This window comes from Chelonia mydas, chromosome 1 (genome assembly GCF_015237465.2).
Source record: "Chelonia mydas isolate rCheMyd1 chromosome 1, rCheMyd1.pri.v2, whole genome shotgun sequence".
NCBI lineage: Eukaryota > Metazoa > Chordata > Testudines > Cheloniidae > Chelonia > Chelonia mydas.
The window spans coordinates 115373812-115395153 of NC_057849.1; the positions used below are offsets into that span (position 1 = coordinate 115373812).

At 44.1% G+C, this 21342-nt stretch overlaps 1 protein-coding gene across 8 annotated transcripts in view; it reads right to left on the reverse strand.

Annotated features, from left to right (window-relative positions):
* Positions 1-21342, reverse strand: part of MAP4K4 (mitogen-activated protein kinase kinase kinase kinase 4) — a 245918-nt gene that overhangs the window by 89126 nt on the left and 135450 nt on the right. For all 8 annotated transcript variants that reach the window (XM_037898037.2, XM_037898030.2, XM_037898046.2 and 5 more), the window contains 3 exons: positions 12089-12214; positions 5862-5972; positions 2872-2962 (listed from right to left, as the gene is read on the reverse strand). In XM_037898037.2, coding sequence (XP_037753965.1) covers positions 2872-2962; positions 5862-5972; positions 12089-12214 — 328 coding nt within the window. The remainder of the gene's footprint in view (positions 1-2871; positions 2963-5861; positions 5973-12088; positions 12215-21342) is intronic.

Sequence of the window (21342 nt, forward strand, 5' to 3'; positions counted from 1 at the left end):
TGGGGCGGATGCTGGAGGCCTGGATACTGTAGCCTCCGGCACTGTCTGGCATCAGTACGGGGACCGGGACTGCTGCACCGAGTAACTTGCCCTGGATGGGGCCCCTTGGCGCTCCTGATAGGCGCAGGGGGTTTAGAAGGGCCAATGGCCTGGCAGCCCCCATTGAGTTTGCTAGCCCACCTGAAGGTCTCTGCTGTCCAGGGCCTGGTGCGGGTAGCTATAGCGGCCGGAGCTGACGCCAGGCTGCGGCAACGCCGATCGTGAAGGCACAGCGGTGCCCATGATCTGGGCCAGCGGGAGAACGAGTGGCTCCTGGCTGAGCGGGAGTGGTTCCAGTATCCCCAGGACTGGGACCAGGATCTGGACGGGGACCGGTGCCGGTGTTCCCTGGACCGGGACCGTCTGCAGGAGTCCTCTGGGTAGGGCCGTCTCGACTCCTTCCGGTGCTGGTCTCTAGGTGGTGCCGGAGAGCGGTGTGCCCTTTCCGGTGCTTCCTCACGCCGAGCCACTCCCGGTGCCGCGACCTCCTTCTGGGCAGCTGGTAACTGTGAGTCCACGGAGTCGGAGCTCGACTGGGACCAACTCCATGAGTGGTGCCGGGACACTGTCCTCGAGCAGCACACCATTGCTGGCTTACCCTTCGACGGCACCCATGGCATGGGTGCCGGAGGGTTCTCCCTATGCGGGAGGGGGTTCGCCGCCAACAGCTCGATGAGGTCCTTTGCAGCCTCAAAGGTGCCAGGCGTGGAGGGTGATCCATCATGCCCTCAAGCCCATCGTCCACACTGAGCTCTCTTAAGTCTGGGCTCGGTGGGGCTTATGCTGCCGCGACCGCCAGTGTCGGCACCGGTACCGCGGCCTTCCCGCTCTTATCGGCACTCAGGGCCTTGGGAGGCAATGGCCTCCTGTGTGGGGAACGACCGCGCCTTCCTTTCGGCTGCACCGGGGGCTGCACCGGAGAGGACGAGCAGTGCCGGGGCCTAGTCTGGCGCTCTGGGACCGACAGTTTACGGTGGTTAGCCAGTGCCAGGTCTGAAGACGGCTCCGGGGCACTACGCACCGAGGATGCCTGAGCCGGTATCGGGCGCTCCGGGCCCAGTGGCTGCAATGCAGCCTCCATCAACAGCTGCTTTTAACGAAAGTCTTTCTTTCCTTGTTCTTGGCTTAAAAGCCTTGCAAATCCTACACCACTCAGTTTGATGTTCATCCCCCAGGCAACGCAGACACGAGTCATGGGGGTCACTAACTGGCATAGGTTTGCGGCACGTGGCGCAAGCCTTGAAGCCCTCATGCCCTGTGGGGGGTGCGGGAAGCCTCCAAGCACCTAATCACTTAAGTGTCCACAATCAAGGTATGTTAAGTAACTGATAATAGCTACTCTGAAAAGGCTAAGGGACTGCTCTTCTGAGAGAGAGAGAGGGGGGGGGGTGGAGGTGGGGGGGGGCGTTGTTCCAACGGTAAGAAGGAACTGGAGGGGGTTGGGCCGGCAGGGGTATATATGCACGGTGCAGTGGCGCCACTAGGGGGGCCCCGCCGGGAGCCGCTAAGGGAAAATGTTTCCGATGCTCGTGCACGTGGCATGCGCATACCTAATGTGGAATGGATGTGAACAAGCACTCAAAGAAGCAAGTACTAATTCAGGGCTCATCTACACACAGCTTTTGCAGTTACTGATTCATTAAATTGGGAGAAAAACCATTTCATTAAATTCATGCAACTGCCCTTGCACGGACATGGTTATACAGGTATAACTTGTTTTCGTAGACGTAAATTTAATGCAACAAACTATGTAGATACAAACCCCTTCATATGGTGTGACTGCATTCGTACTAGGTGTTGCATTCATTTAACTAAATCTGTTTTTCTACCAATTTAGTTAAATCAGTGCAAAACCTGTGTGGACAAGCCCTATTGAAACAGTACAGGAGCTGCTGTGTCCTGCTTAGAGGACCAAGGAATGGGTAGCTCCCCGGAACACTTCCATCCCAGCAGACAAGACATCTTTCAGAGTGCCATCTAAAAAGAAAGTACAAGGCATGATATAAGGGGTGTGGGCTGGGTGGGAGGTCCTGAACTTGGGTCTGTATTTCACCAAATGAAAGGTGGCCACCTTACAGTACAACAAACACTCAGCGTAACTGAAAGAGGCAAAATAAATCAGCATGGAAGCGTCCCACCCACTTGGAGCCTGGAGGACGAGTATCAAAACAAACATCTTTAAACCTCAATATGTGTAAACCACTAACTACACAGTACATGTCTGAGAAATTAATTTGTAATTGGTTGGTGATAGGGATAAAAGAACAGATCTCATGTGACCTCCTCTGTCTGGAACCAAAGTAGCTAGGAATGATAATAGGTTCAAATGTTCCAAATGGGCATTCCAGGGACCCATGTTAGACTTTCTGCCACAGACCAATTGTGAGTGCTGTTATACATTACGTAGATGTTTGGGTCTGGAGCCTGAACAGCCAACATTTCTTTAATTGAATGCAGAAACAAAGAAAGACACCCACCACATCCTATAATTTTGTGCCATTGGCTTCTAAGCCCAAATTCAATGGAAGCAGAACCAATTCTGGCTCTAAGCTGACCCGCAGAGTCATACAAAGAATAAGTGAAGGACATGGAGTGATCTACCCACTGATTTTGGTATGAGAGCCAACAATCTCCAGCAACAACCCTAAGAATCCCTGCATTCCTTGAGAGACGGGGAGGGAATAAGGCCAGTGTCCTGTCTCAGACTGCAGCAATGACACAGGATATATTACTGTACTAAGGAGCATGCCACACTCTTAAGAGATCAAATAAAGTTAGGGAACATACAAAAAACATAAACAAACCAGGAAGCGAACATGCTTGCCTACTTACCAAGCTTCACCTCTGCATTTTCTGTTAACAATACATTCTGCCCTTTGATGTCCCGATGAATCACATGGTGGGCATGAAGATGTGCCAATCCCTTCATTTAAAAAAGGAAGACGTCTAGGTTTAGGCTCTTAGCTTAGCAGCAACAGTCTCATAAAACGTCTGAGTTGACGCAGGCAACATACTTAATTAGTTACCCTGAGAGCTGTTTTAAAAAGAGCCCACCTCATTCTCCAGTGGCTCTTGGAGTCCTGTCCTGAATGCATGAAACATGATCCACAGTAGACTTCTAGCAGTGTGCCACCCACCTACATTTTCATAAGCTAGCAAGGAGAAAGGCTTCAGGTTGTGCACATACTGTACACAAATAAAGTCCAACATTAAGAAATTTTAGATGACATGAAGTTTTAGATTTAGTTTTAGATGACATGAAGTTTCACACACAGATTCACCCTTAGAAGAATGGGAATTTAGAGTGGGAAATGAACCAACCCACCTATATTTTAATGTGAGAGATCTCACAAGAAGAAAAGGGGGTACCCAATTTATGTTTGGGGGTAAAAGGATACTGGCAACACACAACAGCACACTTGCAAAGTTACAGTTCTGTTGTTTAGCCTCCATAAATTTGATCTCTGATCATTCTCCTTCAAAACAGACCACATTAAAAAAAAAAGCATGATACTTTCCAAAGGAAACAAAACCTACTGGCAGATGGTGCTTTTTGTGGATACAGCACCTGGATGCATGCCCCAAAGCATCACACTGTACAAGTCCTGTGGAGGGGAGAAGGAGCAAGACGTATGTGGTATTTTACTGTCTACTGCAATTTGTGGAGCAACAGACAAACGTCTCAGCAACTGACTTGATTTTGGTTTCTCTCCAGCAGTCAGTTTGGAAAATTATACTCTCTAGTGGCATCATCTTGCTTGCTCATGCTGCCCTCACATATTTTTAATTTTTTTAACGTTACAGTTACAGAAGGTTAAAAGAGCAATAAGTTGCTGTAAAACAGTATTTTCTAACACATGTTCTTCATTAAAAACTCAATTTACCAGTTTGGTTATTCTTTTTTTAAACCGTTAGTAAGTATGACAAACAATACAGTTTGGAACTCCTCCTTGCAGAGGTTATGCTATGAACGGTTAATGTCCTTGACATCATCTGCTGGGCGTTAACACTAAGGTTAGATTTGTGTCCTGTGAAAATTAAGACTTCTGGTTGCCCGGGCTCGGCACAACAATTTGCAAAGCCTCATGTCACACTGCACCAGCCAGGAAGATAGTCATGTGTTTTCACCTCTTTACATCTGATCATATGATAAAGTACATGTGTGTTTGGGATGGAATAGGAGGACAGAGAAAGGTCAAAGACTAGTTACTTCTTGCAATTCAAATTTTGAACAGTCGCCCCCCCACCACCTGGCATACAAAAATGCATTTTGTATACTCTCCCCTAGGTTTTCACTTGCACAAATCTTTAGCCCACTAGCTCATCTAACTTTCATTCTCTGTATTATACACTGAGTGTGGCTTCACATCCTTACCTTATGGGAACCTAGAATGTGCATAACACTATATGTTGCACTTCAGAAAGAATTTACATAAAGTCTCATAAGTTTTGTAGATCAAATGTAACTTTAACATTGTAACATTTAGCTTGACCAATACTGAAGTCAGTTATCCATGTGACTAAAATACAGCTGCCATCGGGTATTCATGTCACCCACATTCCTATTTGCTAGTAAACAAGAATAAAAAATGTGCTCAAATGCCCAACAGCAGCAATTTGCACCACAGCTCAGAGTTAGGGCAGGAAGCCAAGATTCTTCTCTTGCTCCCTCATCTCCCCGAAAATCACTCGGCTGGAAGTGTACAAATGCACAACGAACAAATGTGGATTCCAGAAGTACTGATTTATATAAGTACCACTTATGCTTTTCTTTAACATAATTCCCTTAACTACAGGGATTATTATTGGAACAATTCTATTCACATACTTTACTAAGGGTAAGGTTGTGAGGCTTTTTGCTTTTTAAATTAACTATGGAAAGCTGGACCAGTTTTACTCAGCGTAGCAATCAAATGCCAAATCAAGAGGCACTATTCACTTGTACCAGCGGGAAATTAAGACTTGAAAAGTAATGAACCAAAAATCTCCATTTTTCAAACTACTGTAGATGGCAGCCATCTTTCTAAAAAGTACAATTACTTAGGCCATGTCTGCACTATCCGCTGGATCGGCAGGTAGTGATCGATCTATCGGGGATCGATGTATTGTGTCTAGCGTAGACGCAATACATCGATCCCCGATCGCTCTGCCGTCAACTCCGGAACTCCACCACGGTGAGAGGCGAAAGCAGAGTCCACGGGGGAGCGGCGGCCGTCGATCCCGCGCTGCGAGGACGCGAAGGAAGTGATTCTAAGTCGATCTAAGATACGTCAACTTCAGCTACACTATTCCCGTAGCTGAAGTTGCGTATCTTAGACTGATTCCCCACCCACGTGTAGACCAGGCCTTAGTACTGTACTCCAGTAACAGAGGTGCCTAATTGAACACACCAGTTTGTATTCTGCCTTACGTGTGATTTCAGAACAGATTCATGTGTAAACATTAAGAGTCGTATTTTCAAAGGCATGCAGTATTGGCCTCGTTCAACTCCCACTGGCTTCAAGAGGAACGACGGTAAGGCCAGTACTGAGCACTTCTGAAAGTGTTAGCCTAAATCTCATTTTTTATTATGTAACTGCTGGTATTGAGGTGTTATATTAGTCAGTGTGCTACAGTGATATGGAAAATGGTTCTCAAACTCTAAACTGGTTTCTCATGACACAGTTATCCACTTTTCAGCAAGACTGCCTTTGGAGTACACAGCAGCTATTCAAGGCTTTTATTCCTAGAAGCTCAGCCTAGACATCATTCTTAGGTTGTACCTGTGTTAGTACAGAAACAGGACTGTATTTTTTCCAGACACAACAGATTATCTTCCTCACCCTGAGAATCTCTCTGGAGATATACGCTATCCAGTCTTCTTTTAGAGTGTTCCCTTTTGTGTTCTTCACAAGGTCTGTGATGGAGCCTGCTCCACAAAATTCCATAACAAGCTGCAAAAGAAACATAAGGACAAAGCCAGTATTAAGCAAAAAACTCACATCTGTGTACAGCAGCAAAAGAGCTAAGGGTACAGGCGCAGTGATGTTCGGTACAATGCTCATGTCACACAAAGACAACGGTCAAGTTTAATGTCTCCACATGGAGAGTGGATCCAAACCCAGTGTCTCTATTATGACCTACAGTACCCCCTTGCTATAATGAACCCCCTTTCACTACAACCAACCCCTGGCTATTCTGAAAAATGACTTGGAAACAGCTCCTCTGGCATGGGGCTGCGGTTGCGAGAGAGAGCTCCTTCAGCCCCAGGGAGGAGTGCACTGTCAGTCCCCCACCGTAGCCCCAGGCGGGAGGAGTTCTTAGCGCCACCACCACAGTGGTCAGGGCTGGAGGTGGAATCCAGGGACCACATTTGCTATAGCTCAAGGTTCGCTATTGCAGAGGGCGTTATAGCAAGTGTCTACTGTATATGGAATATGTCTCATATTGGTTAGCTCATCTTCAATGGCTGATCTCTTCTCTGTAATTTGATGCTGGGCATCTGGATTTTCTCAATTAACAACACTGCTCAACAAGCCTAGTGCTAAAGAGTTAAACTGATCACACCATCACATCCGTCTCCTGTATTTACAAGGGTCAGGAACAGCTATTGGTTTTGCATGCACAGCTTCCTGAGGGGCTGGATACTGTTACCCAAAGCAAACTCAAATGAAAACATTTAACATTAAAATATTTTCTACTTGTCCAAGCACTAAAAACCAACTTCCCTCTGTTCACAGCACGCTTAGAGATTTCCAATATTTGATTTAGAAACTAACAGATTTAAGGTATGCTGATTCTAAAACATGTGCATATCTGTCTTACATCTCTTGCACTACTGAAAGCTAGATTCATTCCTAGGTACTACATGTTTTAACTAAACATAACTATACACACATGAAAAGTATCTTACAAGACTCAATTTACTGTACGCTGTACAATAGTTAACTGTATTTTAAATACTTATCAGTTATCAGGGCACAGAATGAAAATGTTACCGTTAAGGGGAGAATAATGCAATGCAGAGAGTGCTGATAATGCAGGTGGCTATGCTGTGGACATCCCACACGTATTAAAGAAAAGAGAAATCATAAGTGCTGCTTTATTTTCAAGGCAACATTCTCTTGCTGCTCAGTATCTCTGCTTCATTAGCAGGAAATGTGTTACTATCCAGCTGGGAAAGGAAAAAGTTACTTATCACAGAATCATAGAAATGTAGGGCTTGAAAGGACCTTTAGAAGTCATCAAGTCCAGCCCCCTGTAGAAGTCATCAAGTCCAGCCCCTTACACTGAGGTAGGACCATGTTTACGTAGACTATCCCTGGCACATATTTGTCTAACCTGTTTTTAAAAACTTCCAATGATGGAGATTCCACAACATCCCTTTGAAGCCTATTCCAGATCTCAACTACCCTTATAGTTAGAAAGTTTTTCCTAATACCTAACCTAAATCTCCCTTGCTCCAGATCAGGGGTAGGCAACCTATGGCATGAGCTGATTTTCAGTGGCACTCACACTGCTCGGGTCCTGGCCACCAGTCCAGGGGGCTCTGCATTTTAATTTAATTTTAAATGAAGCATCTTAAACATTTTAAAAACCTTATTTACTTTACATACAACAATAGTTTAGTTAAATATTATAGACTTATAGAAAGAGACCTTCTAAAAACGTTAAAATGTATTACTGGCACGAGAAACCTTAAATTAGAGTGAATAAATGAAGACTCGGCACACCACTTCTGAAAGGTTGCCGACCCCTGCTCCACATTAAGCCCATTACTTCTTATCCTACCTTCAGTGCACATGGAAAACAACTGATCACTGTCCTCTTTCAGCAGCCCTTAATATATTTGAAGACTGTTGTCATGGCCCCCATCAGTCTTCTTTTCTCAAGACTAAACATGCCCAGTTTTTTTTAACCTTTACTCATAGGTCAAGTTTTCTAAACCTTTTGTCTTTTTTGTTGCTCTCCTCTGGACTCTCTTCAATTTGTTCACACCTTTCCTAAAGCGTGGTGCTGAGAATTAGACACTACGACAGCTGAGGCCTCACTATCACTGAATAAAGTGGGACAATTACCTCCCATGTCGATTTTTCCTTCCTAAGTCAAGTACTTTGCACTTGTCTTTATTGAATTTCAGATCAACTCTCCAATTTGTCAAGGTTGTTTTGAATTCTAATCCTGTCCTTGAAAGTGCTTGCAAAGCCTCCCAGCTTGATGTCATCTGCAAATTTCATAAGCAAGCTCTCCCCTCCATCTTCCAAGTCACTAATGAAAATATTAAATAGTACTGACCCTGGACTGACCGTGGGCCCAATTAGATATGCTCTCCCAGTTTGCCAGCAAATCACTGATAACTAAGGCTGCGAGCCTGTCATGGAAGTCACGGATTCCATGACTTTCTGCAACCTCCGTGAAATTCCGCAGCTGAAGTGGCCAGTGTGGCTGATCCCATGGCCACCCCAGCAACTGGATCCAGGGGAATAATTGAGCAGTGGCCAGTGCAGCTGGCTTTGGGGACCACCTCAACAGCAAGGCCCCGGGGGCAGCCCGAGTAGGGCCCCCCCAGAACAGCGGGACCCCAGGGCAGCTAATATTTAGTCAGGGGTGTTTACAGTAAAAGTCATGGACAAGTCACGGGCTGTGAATTTTATTTTTTTATTTTTTTTTTTTATTGCCCATGACCTGTCCATGACTTTTACTAAAAATACCTGTGACTAAATCTTAGCCTTATTGATGACTACTCCAAGTACGGTCTTTCAAACAGTTGTGCACCAACCTTACAGCAATTTCATCTAGACCAGGGATTCTCAAACTTCATTGCACCACAACCCCCTTCTGACAACAAAAATTACTACACGACCCCAGGAGGGCGGACCCAAGCCTGAGTCCACTTGATTCTCGCTGCCCTGGGTGGGGGAGCAGGAGCCAAAGCCAAAGCCTGAGCCCCACTGCCCTGGGCAGGGGAGGGGTCAAAGCTGAAGACCAAGGGCTTTAGCCCAAGCCAGGAGGCCTGTAACCTGAGCCCTGCTACCCAGGGCTGAATCCCTCCATGGCCCCAGGTGGCGCTGCTTGGACTTCAGCCCCGAGCCCCAGCAAGTCGCCAGCCCTGGCAAACGCCATTAAAATGGGGTCGCTACCCACTTTGGGGTCCTGACCCATAGTTTGAGAACGACTGATCTAGATGGCATTTCCCTACTTTGCTTATGAGAATATCATGTGGGACAATGTCAAAGGTCTTACAAAAAATAATATATATTACGGCTACTGTTCCTCCTCCCCCTCCCCCGCCACAAATCCAGTAAAGGTTGGTTTGTCATTATTTGTTTTTGACAGATCCATGCTGGCTATTCCTTAAAACCCTATTATCCTCTAAGCGCTCACCAACTGATTGCTTAATAATTTGTTCCAGTATCTTTTGAGGTATCAAAGTTAGGATGATTGGGTCAATCCCCTAGGTCCTCTTTGTTTCTCTTTTTAAAGACAGATAATATGTTTGCCCTTCTGCATTCTTTTGAGATCCCACTCGGCCTCCATGAGTTCTCAAAGATAATTGTCCCAAGATTGCTTCAGCTGCTCCTGAAGTACCCTTGGATAAATTTCATCAGGCCCTGCTGACTTGAATACATGTAACTTATCTAAATATTGTTTAACCTGTTATTTCCCTATTTTAGCTTGCGTTCCTTCCCCCTTGTTATTAATATTGTGTTGAGTATCTAGTCATCATTAACCTTTTTAGTGAGGACTGAAGCAAAACATGCTTCTTGATATGATTAGTTATTAGCTCTCCTCCTCTGCTATGTATAGGACTGTTAACCTATGCCCTATTTTGCCTTTGTAACAACACTACAGGGGTATAGTGTTGATAGGTTTGAAATGCTATTAACTTGAAACATGCTAAGGAAAAGTAGAAAACATAAATATGAGGGATATTAGGCATTTATGAAGTGTAAGGCCTAGTGTGATGTTTGATTTTTAGTTATCCAAAGTAGGCCTCAGGACTTAATCACAGCTCATAAAGCTGTGCCTTCTCATTCTGCATACAAACAAGTTCACAGCAGAAAAACAGGTACACTGCATGCCTGCAAAGTTACCTTGATATAGCAGGACAGCTGGGGGCTTTTGCAATATTTTGTAACATAGTAACTAGGCATCTAGACTGCCCTGATATACATGATTTAGTAAGAAACTGATAGACACAAATTGCTGAGGTCAGTGATCAGAATTAGAATTATGGTTATCTGGAATACCACATAAATAATGGGCAGAAATAAAGGTTATTATGATCACGGAAAGGGTCAAATATGGGCACGTATCTGAAAGGTCACATAAAGGATGGGTATAAAAGATCTGACTTTGTTCCCTAAATTTTGGGTGTATCAGGTTCCTGAAACAGTAGCAACTAGTTCATGACTTGCTTTCTTTCGATGTACTCCACTGACTGAATTCTTCCGGCTTTGTTTTACATAATGTTTAAGGATATGTGAGTATGCTATCCATCCTAAAACCTATTTCTCTGTATGCGTTATGCTGTTTGGTTATATTAATGAGCCGACTTATTTGGATGTTAAGTGAAGCTTATGTTTATATTTATCATCTCTGTTGTCTGTCACATAAATCCAGAAACGAACAACAAACTTCTGTGTAGCCACCTGAAAGGGAAGACCCTGTGCTAAAGAATTAACAATCCTAGTATACACACTAGCAATAATTGATCAGGCTACAGGATCTCCACTTTACTTCATCTTTCTCTTGCTCCTAATGTATTTAAAAGAACCTTTTAGGTCCCTTGCTAAGTGTAACTCATTTTCTTCTTCTCCTCCTCCTCTTCTTCTTCAAGCCCTTCTGATTTTCTCCCTACATGCTTGTTATATCCTTTTGTACTCCTCCTTAGCAATTTGTCCATGTTTCCATTTTTTTTTTTTTTAATAGGATTCCTTTTTGACTTTCAGGTCATTAAAGAGCTGCTGATGGAGTCATATTGGCCTTATTATTCTTCCCATTTTTCCTTTGCAACAGGATAGTTTGCAGTTGTGCCTTTAATATGGTCTCTTTGACAAACTAGCAATTATCCTGAACTTCTTTTTCCCTTAGATTTTCTTTCCATGGGTCTTTACCTATCAGTTCTCTGAGTTTGTTCAAGTCTGCTTTTTTGAAGTCCATTGTACTTACTCGGCTGCTCTCAGTCCTTCCTTTCCTTAGAATCATGAAATCTACTATTCCACAATTGCTTTCACCCAAATTGCCTTCCACCTTCATATTCATTACCAGTTCCTCCCTGTTGACCAGAATCAAGTCAAAAGCAGCTGTGCCCCGGTTACTTCCTCCACTTTCTGAAACAAACGGTTGTCCCCAATACATTTCAAGAACCTACCAGAAATTTTGTGTTTTGCCATATTACTTTTCTAACAGTTGTCTGGATAGTTTAAGTTCTCCATTACTACCAGGTCTTAGGTTTTAAATATTTCTGTTATTTGTTCTAAGAATGCCTCATTCACCTCCTCTTCCTGATTTGGTGGTCTAAGTAGACCCCTACCAGGATGCCACCCCTATTTTTTTTTTTGTTACCCCTTTATCTTTACCAAGATACTTTCACCTGGTCTACTTCTCACCTCCTTTTGGACCTCAGCACAAGTGTATATATTCTTCATGTACAATGCAACACTTCCCTTTTTATCCTGCCTGTCCGTGCTGAACAAGCTATACCCCTCTATACCAATTATCCAGTCATGAGACTTATCCCATCAAGTCTCTGTGACACCAAGTCATTATTTAGCTTACGTTCTAAAGCTTTCAGGTCTTCCTGTATATTCTGCCTACTCCTTGTGTACAGACATTAAGATTTTCATGGTGAATTAAACATTACATAGCAAATTAAACATTAATAGCACATTTTAGCTTGATTTTCTGGTTAAGGCTGCGCAATCAGCCTGTGTGATTTATAATAAAACCACCTTCATAAAACACCACATTTCATTAATGTTGTTCTCCCAATATGATCTTTCTGTTGTCCTCAAATTATAACCAAAGGGGAAAAGCCTATGAGCATGCTTGGGAAACATCAGCTTACCCACAATTGGTCATCATGTCCTGGGGGACTTTTCTTAATGAAAGCACCGTAATAAGTTGCAATGTTTCTATGATGCGAATATTTCTTTAGCATATTTATCTCCAGTTTGATTTCTTCTTCTTCATCCTTTGGAACAAAACAAAAAGCACGTATTTTATATGACAAATACATTATTTATCTCTTGTCTCACATGCATGGATAGATATAACGGAAAGTTCAATTTATATCAGCAGCATGATCAGTAAACACAATCTGGCTTCATGCCACAGAACTTCAGTGCTTATTGGGAAAATTATCTGAAACAAACATTTATTCTCCAGAACTTCAGTAATGCTGAAAGGAAATAAATGACTGAAAAGATATACACATAACTAATTTCGATTCCATGAAAGATTCCTATAAGTAGTGTTTTGAAACAAAAGTGTTTTGGAAAGACCAGAAGGGTTCACTTATCAAAAGTAATGGTAAATAGGACAGTATCTCTCTTCAAAGTTATTATAAGCATAGAATTTATAAAAAAAACAAAACAAAAAAACTTGCTGACAAGCCTTCTAACATGAAGGCAATTCAAAACTAGAATGGATCCAAAAAAACCCACCCTGAATTGGTGGAGTGGGGGGGATTTTCCCCTTCTTGAAACATTTTTAAAGTTGAAAAAAAATTGACCAGTTATATTAAAATGCCACAATCACTGAGCTGAACAGGTTTTCACAGTTGAAGTGTGCTTTCAGGAGTGGGTTGGATGGAAGCCCATCTTTTGCAAAGAGCAGCAGACAGAGTGGGTCTGCATCAGGAAGACAACTTGGGAACTGAGGAAGTTGTCTCACTTATGTGAATGAGTCATTTGCACTGCTCATTAGAGTTCGCTCCTGCTCCATATGGCCATAGAGGAAGAGCAAGTGCATCAGGAAGAGCATGACTGGGAGTCCAGCATGTAAACAGGATACTGTACACAAAGACAGAGGAAGGGGTTTCACTCCCTTGGCCAAGCATTCCTGCACAGGCGAAGAAAGGCATCTGGTTTTCTCCAGACCCAAACTGAGCAGAATAAGAGGTTTTCTGCAACAGATAACAGTACACTCAGCAAATCACTGATTTTTTTGGTTCGGTGGCTGAACCACCCCCCAAAAATGTGTTTTGTTTGAAACCAAAACTAAATGTTTTTCATTTTTTTGTGAAGCAAAACACTAAAAACGTTTCGTTGGGGTGAATGAATATTTTGAATATTGTTTCAAAGCAACATTTAAAAAAACCTGATTTGAAACCAAAGTGTCAAACGGGCTCATTTTGACATTTCCAAAATTTGTTTTCAAGGTTTGTCTCACACAAAACATATTCAAACTGAATTCAGCCCAAATTTACAAATAGTTTGGTACTCCAAAAATGCATTTCCAGGAAAAATGCCACACAAATGTAATCCAGCTCTACACATAACGCCTTAGAGGCAGCTCGAACCTGGGGACTGGAAAGGGTTTAAAGAACAGGTAGGGTGCATGATGTGGGAGGAGTAAGGTGGCTTTGGGGGTGAGATGTAGAACACATGCAGGGGTGAAAGTAACTTAAGGGACTTACTGGTACACAGAGTTCCCAGGGTCCTGGGGGGCAGGGCGGGGCGGGGCGAGGCGAGGCGAGGGAGGTCAACCAGAAGGAGCAGGGCTGGGGCCAGACTCCCCCAGCCAGCCCTTCAGTGTTGCTCAGCCCACCGGGCAGCGATTTAAAGGGCCCGGGGCTCACCGCCGTTGCCGCTACCGCTACCCCCTGGGGCTCCAGCTGCTGGACATGGTAGGCCCCAGGCCCTTTAAATTGCCACCGGAGCCCCAGGGCAGCGGCAGCGGCTGGGAGCCCCAGGGCTCCAGTGGTGATTTAAAGGGCATGGGGCTCCTGGCCGTTGCGACCGCCGGGAGCCCCTGGCCCTTTTAAGTTGTCGGGCCCTGGGGAAGCCGCCCCTTTTGACCCCCCTCATCAGCGGTCCTGCCAGTACGGTCTGGTCGGCTGTGTACTGGCTCTTACCGGTGCTGGACCGGACCAGACCAGCTTATTTTCACCTCTGAACACATGGCTGGAGGCAGTATGGGTGGAGGTAGTATGGCTGTCTATGGAGGGAAATATTAAGAAGGAAGAGGAAGCGGGAAACCTACTAGTGAGGAGAAACAGCTCCTATCCTAACCAACAATCACTCTGGAGTCCTTTTAATAGACCAGGGGTGGCCAAAAACTTCAGCTCTTTTACAGTTAAAGTGCAGCTTGCGGAGTCTCCCCATTGCCCCCTCCATTCTCCGCCCAGACTTTGGAAGGCGGGGGGGGAGAGGGGAGGAGGAGGAGGCTTTTGCCCTGCGGCAGGAGGTGGGACTAGGCGCTTCTGCCAGAGACAGCTGGTGCCTACCAGGGGAGAGGGTGTGCACAATTTAAAGGCTCCCACCCAACAGCTTGAATCATGCCCCCGCCAGGCATGCCCCCCTCTTACCCTCAGTGGCCCCTCCCTGCTGCTCCCACCTGTTTGCCACTGGCTCTCCCCTCCACCGCAGCTCCCAGCTTGCTGGCTCCAGCAGCTGTTGTGCAGAGAGGGGGCCTGGTGGCACCATGTGACCGAGCGGGGCCAGAAAACCCTAGCAAAAATCTGAGGGGGCACATAGGGTTACATGCCCCCACACACACATTGCCTCTGGCTTCTGCCCATGTGGGAGGAGAGTCTCGGGGCTTCAGCTTCACGGAATGCACCTTCTGGGGCTCAGGGCTTCGCAGGTGTGGGGCTGAAGCCTCAAGCCTGGGCAGGCACCTCCCGCAGGGCTGAAGCCGCAAGCCTCCCCTGAAGGGCTGAAGCCCTTAACCTAACCACCCTGCAGTGGGGATGAGGCCATGAGCCCCAGCAGGCTCTTGAACTTCTGAAGATTGGTGCATGTGGCTGGGAGGGTCAGTAAGTTTGGCCACCCCCTAAAAGAACAAGACAGTGGGTGGCCTAGCTTTGTTGGTCTCAATCACTTTGCATTCTAATACATCTCAAATTTACAGGGGAAAGACACCTGTAATGAGAAACTAAAGCCTCAGTTTGACTGGAGGACAAGCTAACCAACAGCCCAGCAAAACTGTTGATTCTTCCACAGTATCAGCCACTGATATGGGGAAATTATCAGTAAATTTCTTTGCAATCTGTAAAATGCCTAATAGTTAAAGTATACTATTCACAACATGTGCAGGTGTCAGGTAACAGAACACTCGCTATATATTAACCACACTGCTTTAGCTTTTTTCTTAGCATAAAAGGAACAACCACTGCTCAAAACAAAAAGTAATTACTTTATGAATAAATGTTGTCCTCCATCTTAGTCTATTTTAATTATTAATCTGGGAGAACCCCAAATGCACCACAATTAACCTGTTTTTATCTTTTCACTAAGTTTTCTTTTTTAAAACATGTTTTGTAAGTGCTGGGTATGTTTAGAACATTGTATAAAATATAAAAATGATATGGTGAATCAGAGTCGTCTATAAACATTGTTCCTGTGAAAGAACGATCATTTCATCATTTCTAACTATGAGGCATGATGTTTGAAGTAACTGGACTCATCTGCTATTTGGAGTGACTTCTGATACATGAAAGTTCTTTCGTATTCTTTTGTCGAATCCACAAAAACACAACAAACCTTGAAATACAATGGACAGGCCATGCTGAAGGCTGGTCACACATATTTATGGTCATAGGCAAAAAGACTTTGCTTACAAAGGATATATTTCTCAAAAATAGTATTTAAAGAGACTCCTAAGTAGTGCAGGTCTCAGTCCTGCTCACAATGATTTTAACAGGAACAGGACTGGCCCCTCAGAACTATGGTCGGGGTTTCCGTTCCGTCTAGTAGCTTTTAGGAGTAAATCTAGTGACATTTTAGAGTGACAAAAGGAAGGTTGATAAAACTGGATAAATCTAGCAGAGTGCACGCAGACAATGCACTATCAGTTATCCCATTCCCATGCAGTTGTGTCAATGCACTTCAGTCCCTGACCAGCAGCAGCCGCCCTGCTTTTCCATGTCTGGGCCTCTTTCTTAATAATAACCACCAATCATAATGCAATACGACAAACTGTTAAGACTAGTTTCCAAGGGACATTTGTCCACATCCCAAAAGAAAGACCATACCATATGGTTTCCATCAAATTTGAACTCTGGATTACAGAGGTGAACGTCTCTGGTGCTCTAAGCATCACCAAATCTTTAAAGAGGACTCAATTTTTCCCCACACTTAAATCAATAACCTTGTATGCCATTAAATTATTTCTTTTTTGGTGAGCTCGCTGTTGGAACCGATTCTTTATACTCCGACTAGTGCCCCCTAATTACTTGAGATATACTATATAGGCAGCTCAACCTAGCAATTTAGGAATTTGTGACTTTGGTCTTTAAAGCGGACAACCAAGTTACTCTAATCTTCCATTATATTTCATCATTCTTTGTCTACTAATTAATTAACTAATTACACATACAAACGAGAAAGAAGCAATGACAATGAAAGATAATAAAAGGTACGGAATCACTAAGTTATGGTAAAGTAGTTCAGCAAGCGTAAGTCTGAAAGATACTGACTTGCCTGGCAATATCACAGGTTTTTTTAAAAATGTGACAAAGGCCTTCCAAAATCTGTCCAGAAATAATCAGACCAATTCTGCCTGCTAACAAATCTATATTTTTCTGTTTGTTGAATATTTAAAATATGTTGGAATACAAATAAAAAATAAAAAACTTTTCTTCCATCGACCTGAAGGTACAGACAATTAAAATGGGATATCATACATCGATGAATATTACTCCTGGGGGAATTCTATGCCACTGCGCATGTGCAGAATTTATGTCCCTCCACAGATTTCTTTGCTTCCCCACAGAAAAATGACTTTCTGACAGGGAAGCCACAAGAGCGGTCATGCGCCTCTCCCCAGCAGTATGTTTCAGGTGCCCAAGGCAGCCGGCAGAGAGGTAAATCACTGTGGGGCAGGAGGCGCACAACACAGCTCCCTACCCTGCGCCGGGCGCAGCTGCTAGTCCTGGCTGGGCTTGGGAGGACAGGACTTCCTCTTCTCCTGTGCACGGCATCTGGGGCTGGGTCAGACCCACCCTCTGATTTCGCCCCCAGCTGCAGGAAGCTCCGCAAACTCTCCCCCCCTCCCACCCCCACACACCCCTTCCTGTACCCATTGCTCCTCAGCTGCAGAGGGAGGGATCTCTGCACAGGGATCTGCTCCCCCATCCACCTAACCCCCATGCATCCAGACCCTCCCACCGATCCTCAACCCCTCGCACTCAGAACTCCACTCCCTTTGCACCTGGACCATCTTGAGGAGCCACCCACACTGACACCCACACCTCCACCCCACCAAGCCTCAATAAGTCACACCTGGATCCCCACTCCACTGAGCCCCACTCCTCCAGTATCTGGACAACCCCCGAGCCCTCCACACTCAAACCGCCCTGCTGAGCTCTATCCCCCACACATTCAGACTCCTCCCCCCTCCCCCCGCAGCTGAGCCCCAACCACCTTCACCTGGACCCCCCTGCAGAGTCCCATTACTGTTGCACCCAGAACGCCCTAACAAGCCCCTGTGCATCCAGATCTCCCCCGCACCTGGTTCCCCCACTGAGCCGCCCGCACCCAGATTGCCCCACACAGAACCCTCTCAACCCACACCTGGCTCCCACACACACACTAAGCTCCTCCACACTTGGATCCTGCCTTGCTGAGCCTGCCTGCCCACAGTTGGTGCACCTGGCACGGAGGGGCAGGGCCCTGGGGTGTTTCTGCAGCAGGCCCAGTCCATGCGCTGTATCAAGGTTGGGTGTAGCCTCACCACTGAGTCTGTGTCTGGGGAGCTGTACAGTGATCTCCCATCTCCGCGCTGTCTGTGGCCTGTGCTCCCCAATGCCATGCTGGAGCCTCTGCATTTATTTGGCAAATAAAATTTGCAGAATTTTGCAGAATCTTAAAATATTGTGCGCAGTTTTTTTAATGTTTTGGCACAGAATGCCCTCAGGAGTAGATCATCATTAAAAACAATCAAGTACTGTTTAAGGCAAAAAATACATAACCATTTAACTATATTTGCTCACTTGAATCTTAATTCTGAGCATTACAATTTTTTGAACCCAAGGATTAATGTGTCAGCCTTTAGGTTTAAATCATTCTTTGGCTGCAAGTACAGTAAAACCTGCCCTCAGAGACCACCTGTAAAGTGAGACAACTGTCACGAGCACCTATGTGCAGAGGCCATGGAACACCTCCGCTCTCTGGTGTGCAAACCTTTGGAGAGAGACCACCTCTCGCAAGAAACCCCTTTTGCTAACTTCCATGAATGGTCGCTCTTGGCAGGTTTTACTGTAGTAAATACTTAGACCCCAATACTGCAGGTGGTTACAATGTGTAAGCATTTGCTGGATTGGGGCCTTAGACTGTAAGCTCTACAAGGCAGGGACTGCATATGTTTGAACAATGCCAAGTAGGAAAATGGGACTAAGGTTTCCAGGCGCCATGGCAAGACAAATAATAGTAAGAAAAAGTGGTGTCTCATCAGCAGAGCTGGTTGCTAATTTTCTGACTACGTTTCATCAAAAAAATGCTAAATTTGTCACAAGTGAAATTGTTCATGGGAAAGGATCACTTTTGACCAATCTCCCGATTACAAAACTTTTTTTGGAAAAAAGTTTAGAGGCCGTCAAAACATTCCACTTTGACATTTTTGAAATGAAAAGTTCCATTTTCCCATTTAAAATCACTTTTCATTTTGAAATTTTAGTTTATTTATATTAAACAAGGTTAAAAATAAGAAAGTGCCAAAACCTAAGTGAAATGTTTTGATTGACCTAATCCAAAAAGATTTTTTTGATTTAATCAATTCATGAAATTTTTTGAGATTGACTTGTTTGTCACTGTTTAGATGGGAAAAAAACTTGGAAGTCTCTAAAGCTCTCACAGGACAGGAAAACTATTTCCCACCCAGCACTACTCATTAATGCAAGCTTCACTGAAAGGATATTTTGTAACATGACTGGCAACATCTGCGCAGAAAAGACCTGGGGCTTGAACAGAAAGGTTGTTGTATGTTAGGATTAAGGTGCGTCGAAAGCTGGCACTCCAGCCTATACTATATTCCTTGCAGTTACTACTTTTATTCTGTCAATTTCCAGAGACCACTGGTCACAAAGACAAAGAGTAAGTTTAAAATGATTGCGGAGAGAAAGTATCCCTCTCAGGAAGAAATACAAGGCTACATCCTATTCCTTGGAAGGCAGAGGCAGCTGGTAAACCCCACTTAGTGATTTTATGCAGCTGGCACCAATTACCACTGTAGGCCATTATCAGTGATACAAACTCTCAAAGAAACATTCTTTGTCTCTGCCTGCAATACCACTGCTCTAAGTGTTTTCACTTGTACATTCACCAGCTGTTTGTGACAGAATGTCTGATTACTAGTAATTTTTGCAGTAAGCTATATTTTTGTAAGAGGTGCATGATTAAATCAAGTGGACTCCTCTCCAGTTTTCATTATTTAAACTACAGATATTACTTTAACATTTTACGGCCATTTAGTATCTCTAGGAATTTCCAAATATAGTCATTCTAACAAAGGACCTTGCCTGTAAATTGATTAGTGGTTACAACACTAGTTATGCTGAGATCCAACACAATACAATAATACCATTTCTCAAGATTTAAACTCATATTCATCACAAACAAACAGAATTCGGACCTTTATCTGTAATAACGCCATCTGGCGGCCACCATATACCTTGCACTTGGAAATTACAAAAGTTTTTGTTCCCTTCGCAACAGATACTCTGTGTGTTAAATGCATTATTAGTACACCCAATAGATATGTGACAGTATGTTTATTGCAGTATGTGACTTCCTGAACGTCTTGCTAAGGCCCAGCATTGTGTAGCTGACCTAGAAGGCAGAGCTGCCAAGCAATTACAGTTGCCTCAAAAACCACCCGTTGAGCTGTCCTATGTTATGATTCTATACTCCTAAGATAGGGAAAAAACAAAAATATTTTTGAAACATCCTGCATGTTAGGGCAATACCTGGTCTATGAAGTGAATGATAAACCATATCCAGGCAATCTTGCCCACAAACCAAAACTGCTTCAACATGTATCACCTGATATCATCATCACAGCAGCAGAATGGCAATGCACTGACCTAGTGTCCTGGATGGACTTCACAAAATAAGAATATTCTTGCTATGGCAAAACCAGCGCTTCACTGAAACTGGCCAGGACACCAGGATTGTTCTTCACAACCATATGCCTGGGCACTTTTTGCTTCAAGTTTCTATCAAATGGGTTAAAAATACACAGCTGCATTCAAAACAGAGGGAGCCTTTTCTACCCTTGGGACAGTATTCTCTTTATTGTGTGTTGAGGGTAGAGTTCGAGGCAGCCATTGCAGAGCAAATGAGTTGAAAACTCCTGCTTTACATCCACAGCCTCACTGATCTCATTGCAAGTGAAAGGTAACTGGACGAGGGAGTATGACAGATGGCTATGGTTTTTAAAGGATTTTCAGCAATGCCTGAAGCAGCCTGTGCAAGCAGCAATGTGTGAACGCAGGCTGGAATCGTTTGCATGAAAATAGAAGCCAAAACCACTTAAAGACAATACTCATTTGTTGTCTACTTAAAAGAACTTCCTCCCCTAATCTCTATGTCTAGGATATTCCCTCTTTTATCTCATTCTGCCTCTGGCACCTTTGTTACTCACTGCATGACTTGTATTAAGGCCACAACTGAAAGAAGCTATGTAATGTTAGGGGTGCATTGCAACTGACCTTATTAAGACAAAGACACTACAGTATCTGCAGAGGGCAATCAAGAAAGCAACCCCTCAGGGCAAAACCATTTAAAATATTTCCCAGGTTGGTGCCCTGATTCTTGGTCATGGTTACTTAATGTTTTACTTCTCAAATGCATATTTATCTCATCTGTATAATGTAATTGTCCATCTTCATCACATCTGTATTATTTACACATTAGATAAACTAGCCTTTAACTTTCTTGAGCTCCCACAAAATGTAGAGTGTTTAGTACTCTTCTTACGTTACCATTACTTTACATCACTGTTACTTGTATTAAAAATATTTGTTCTTGCTCTAGAATAATATTTCAGATCTTCAGACCTACACGATTACAGGAAAATTCTAGCTACAGGATGTAAAAAACGACACTGCAACACAAATGAAAATGTCTTTCTGACTGATTTTCCTATATGGGGGACCTC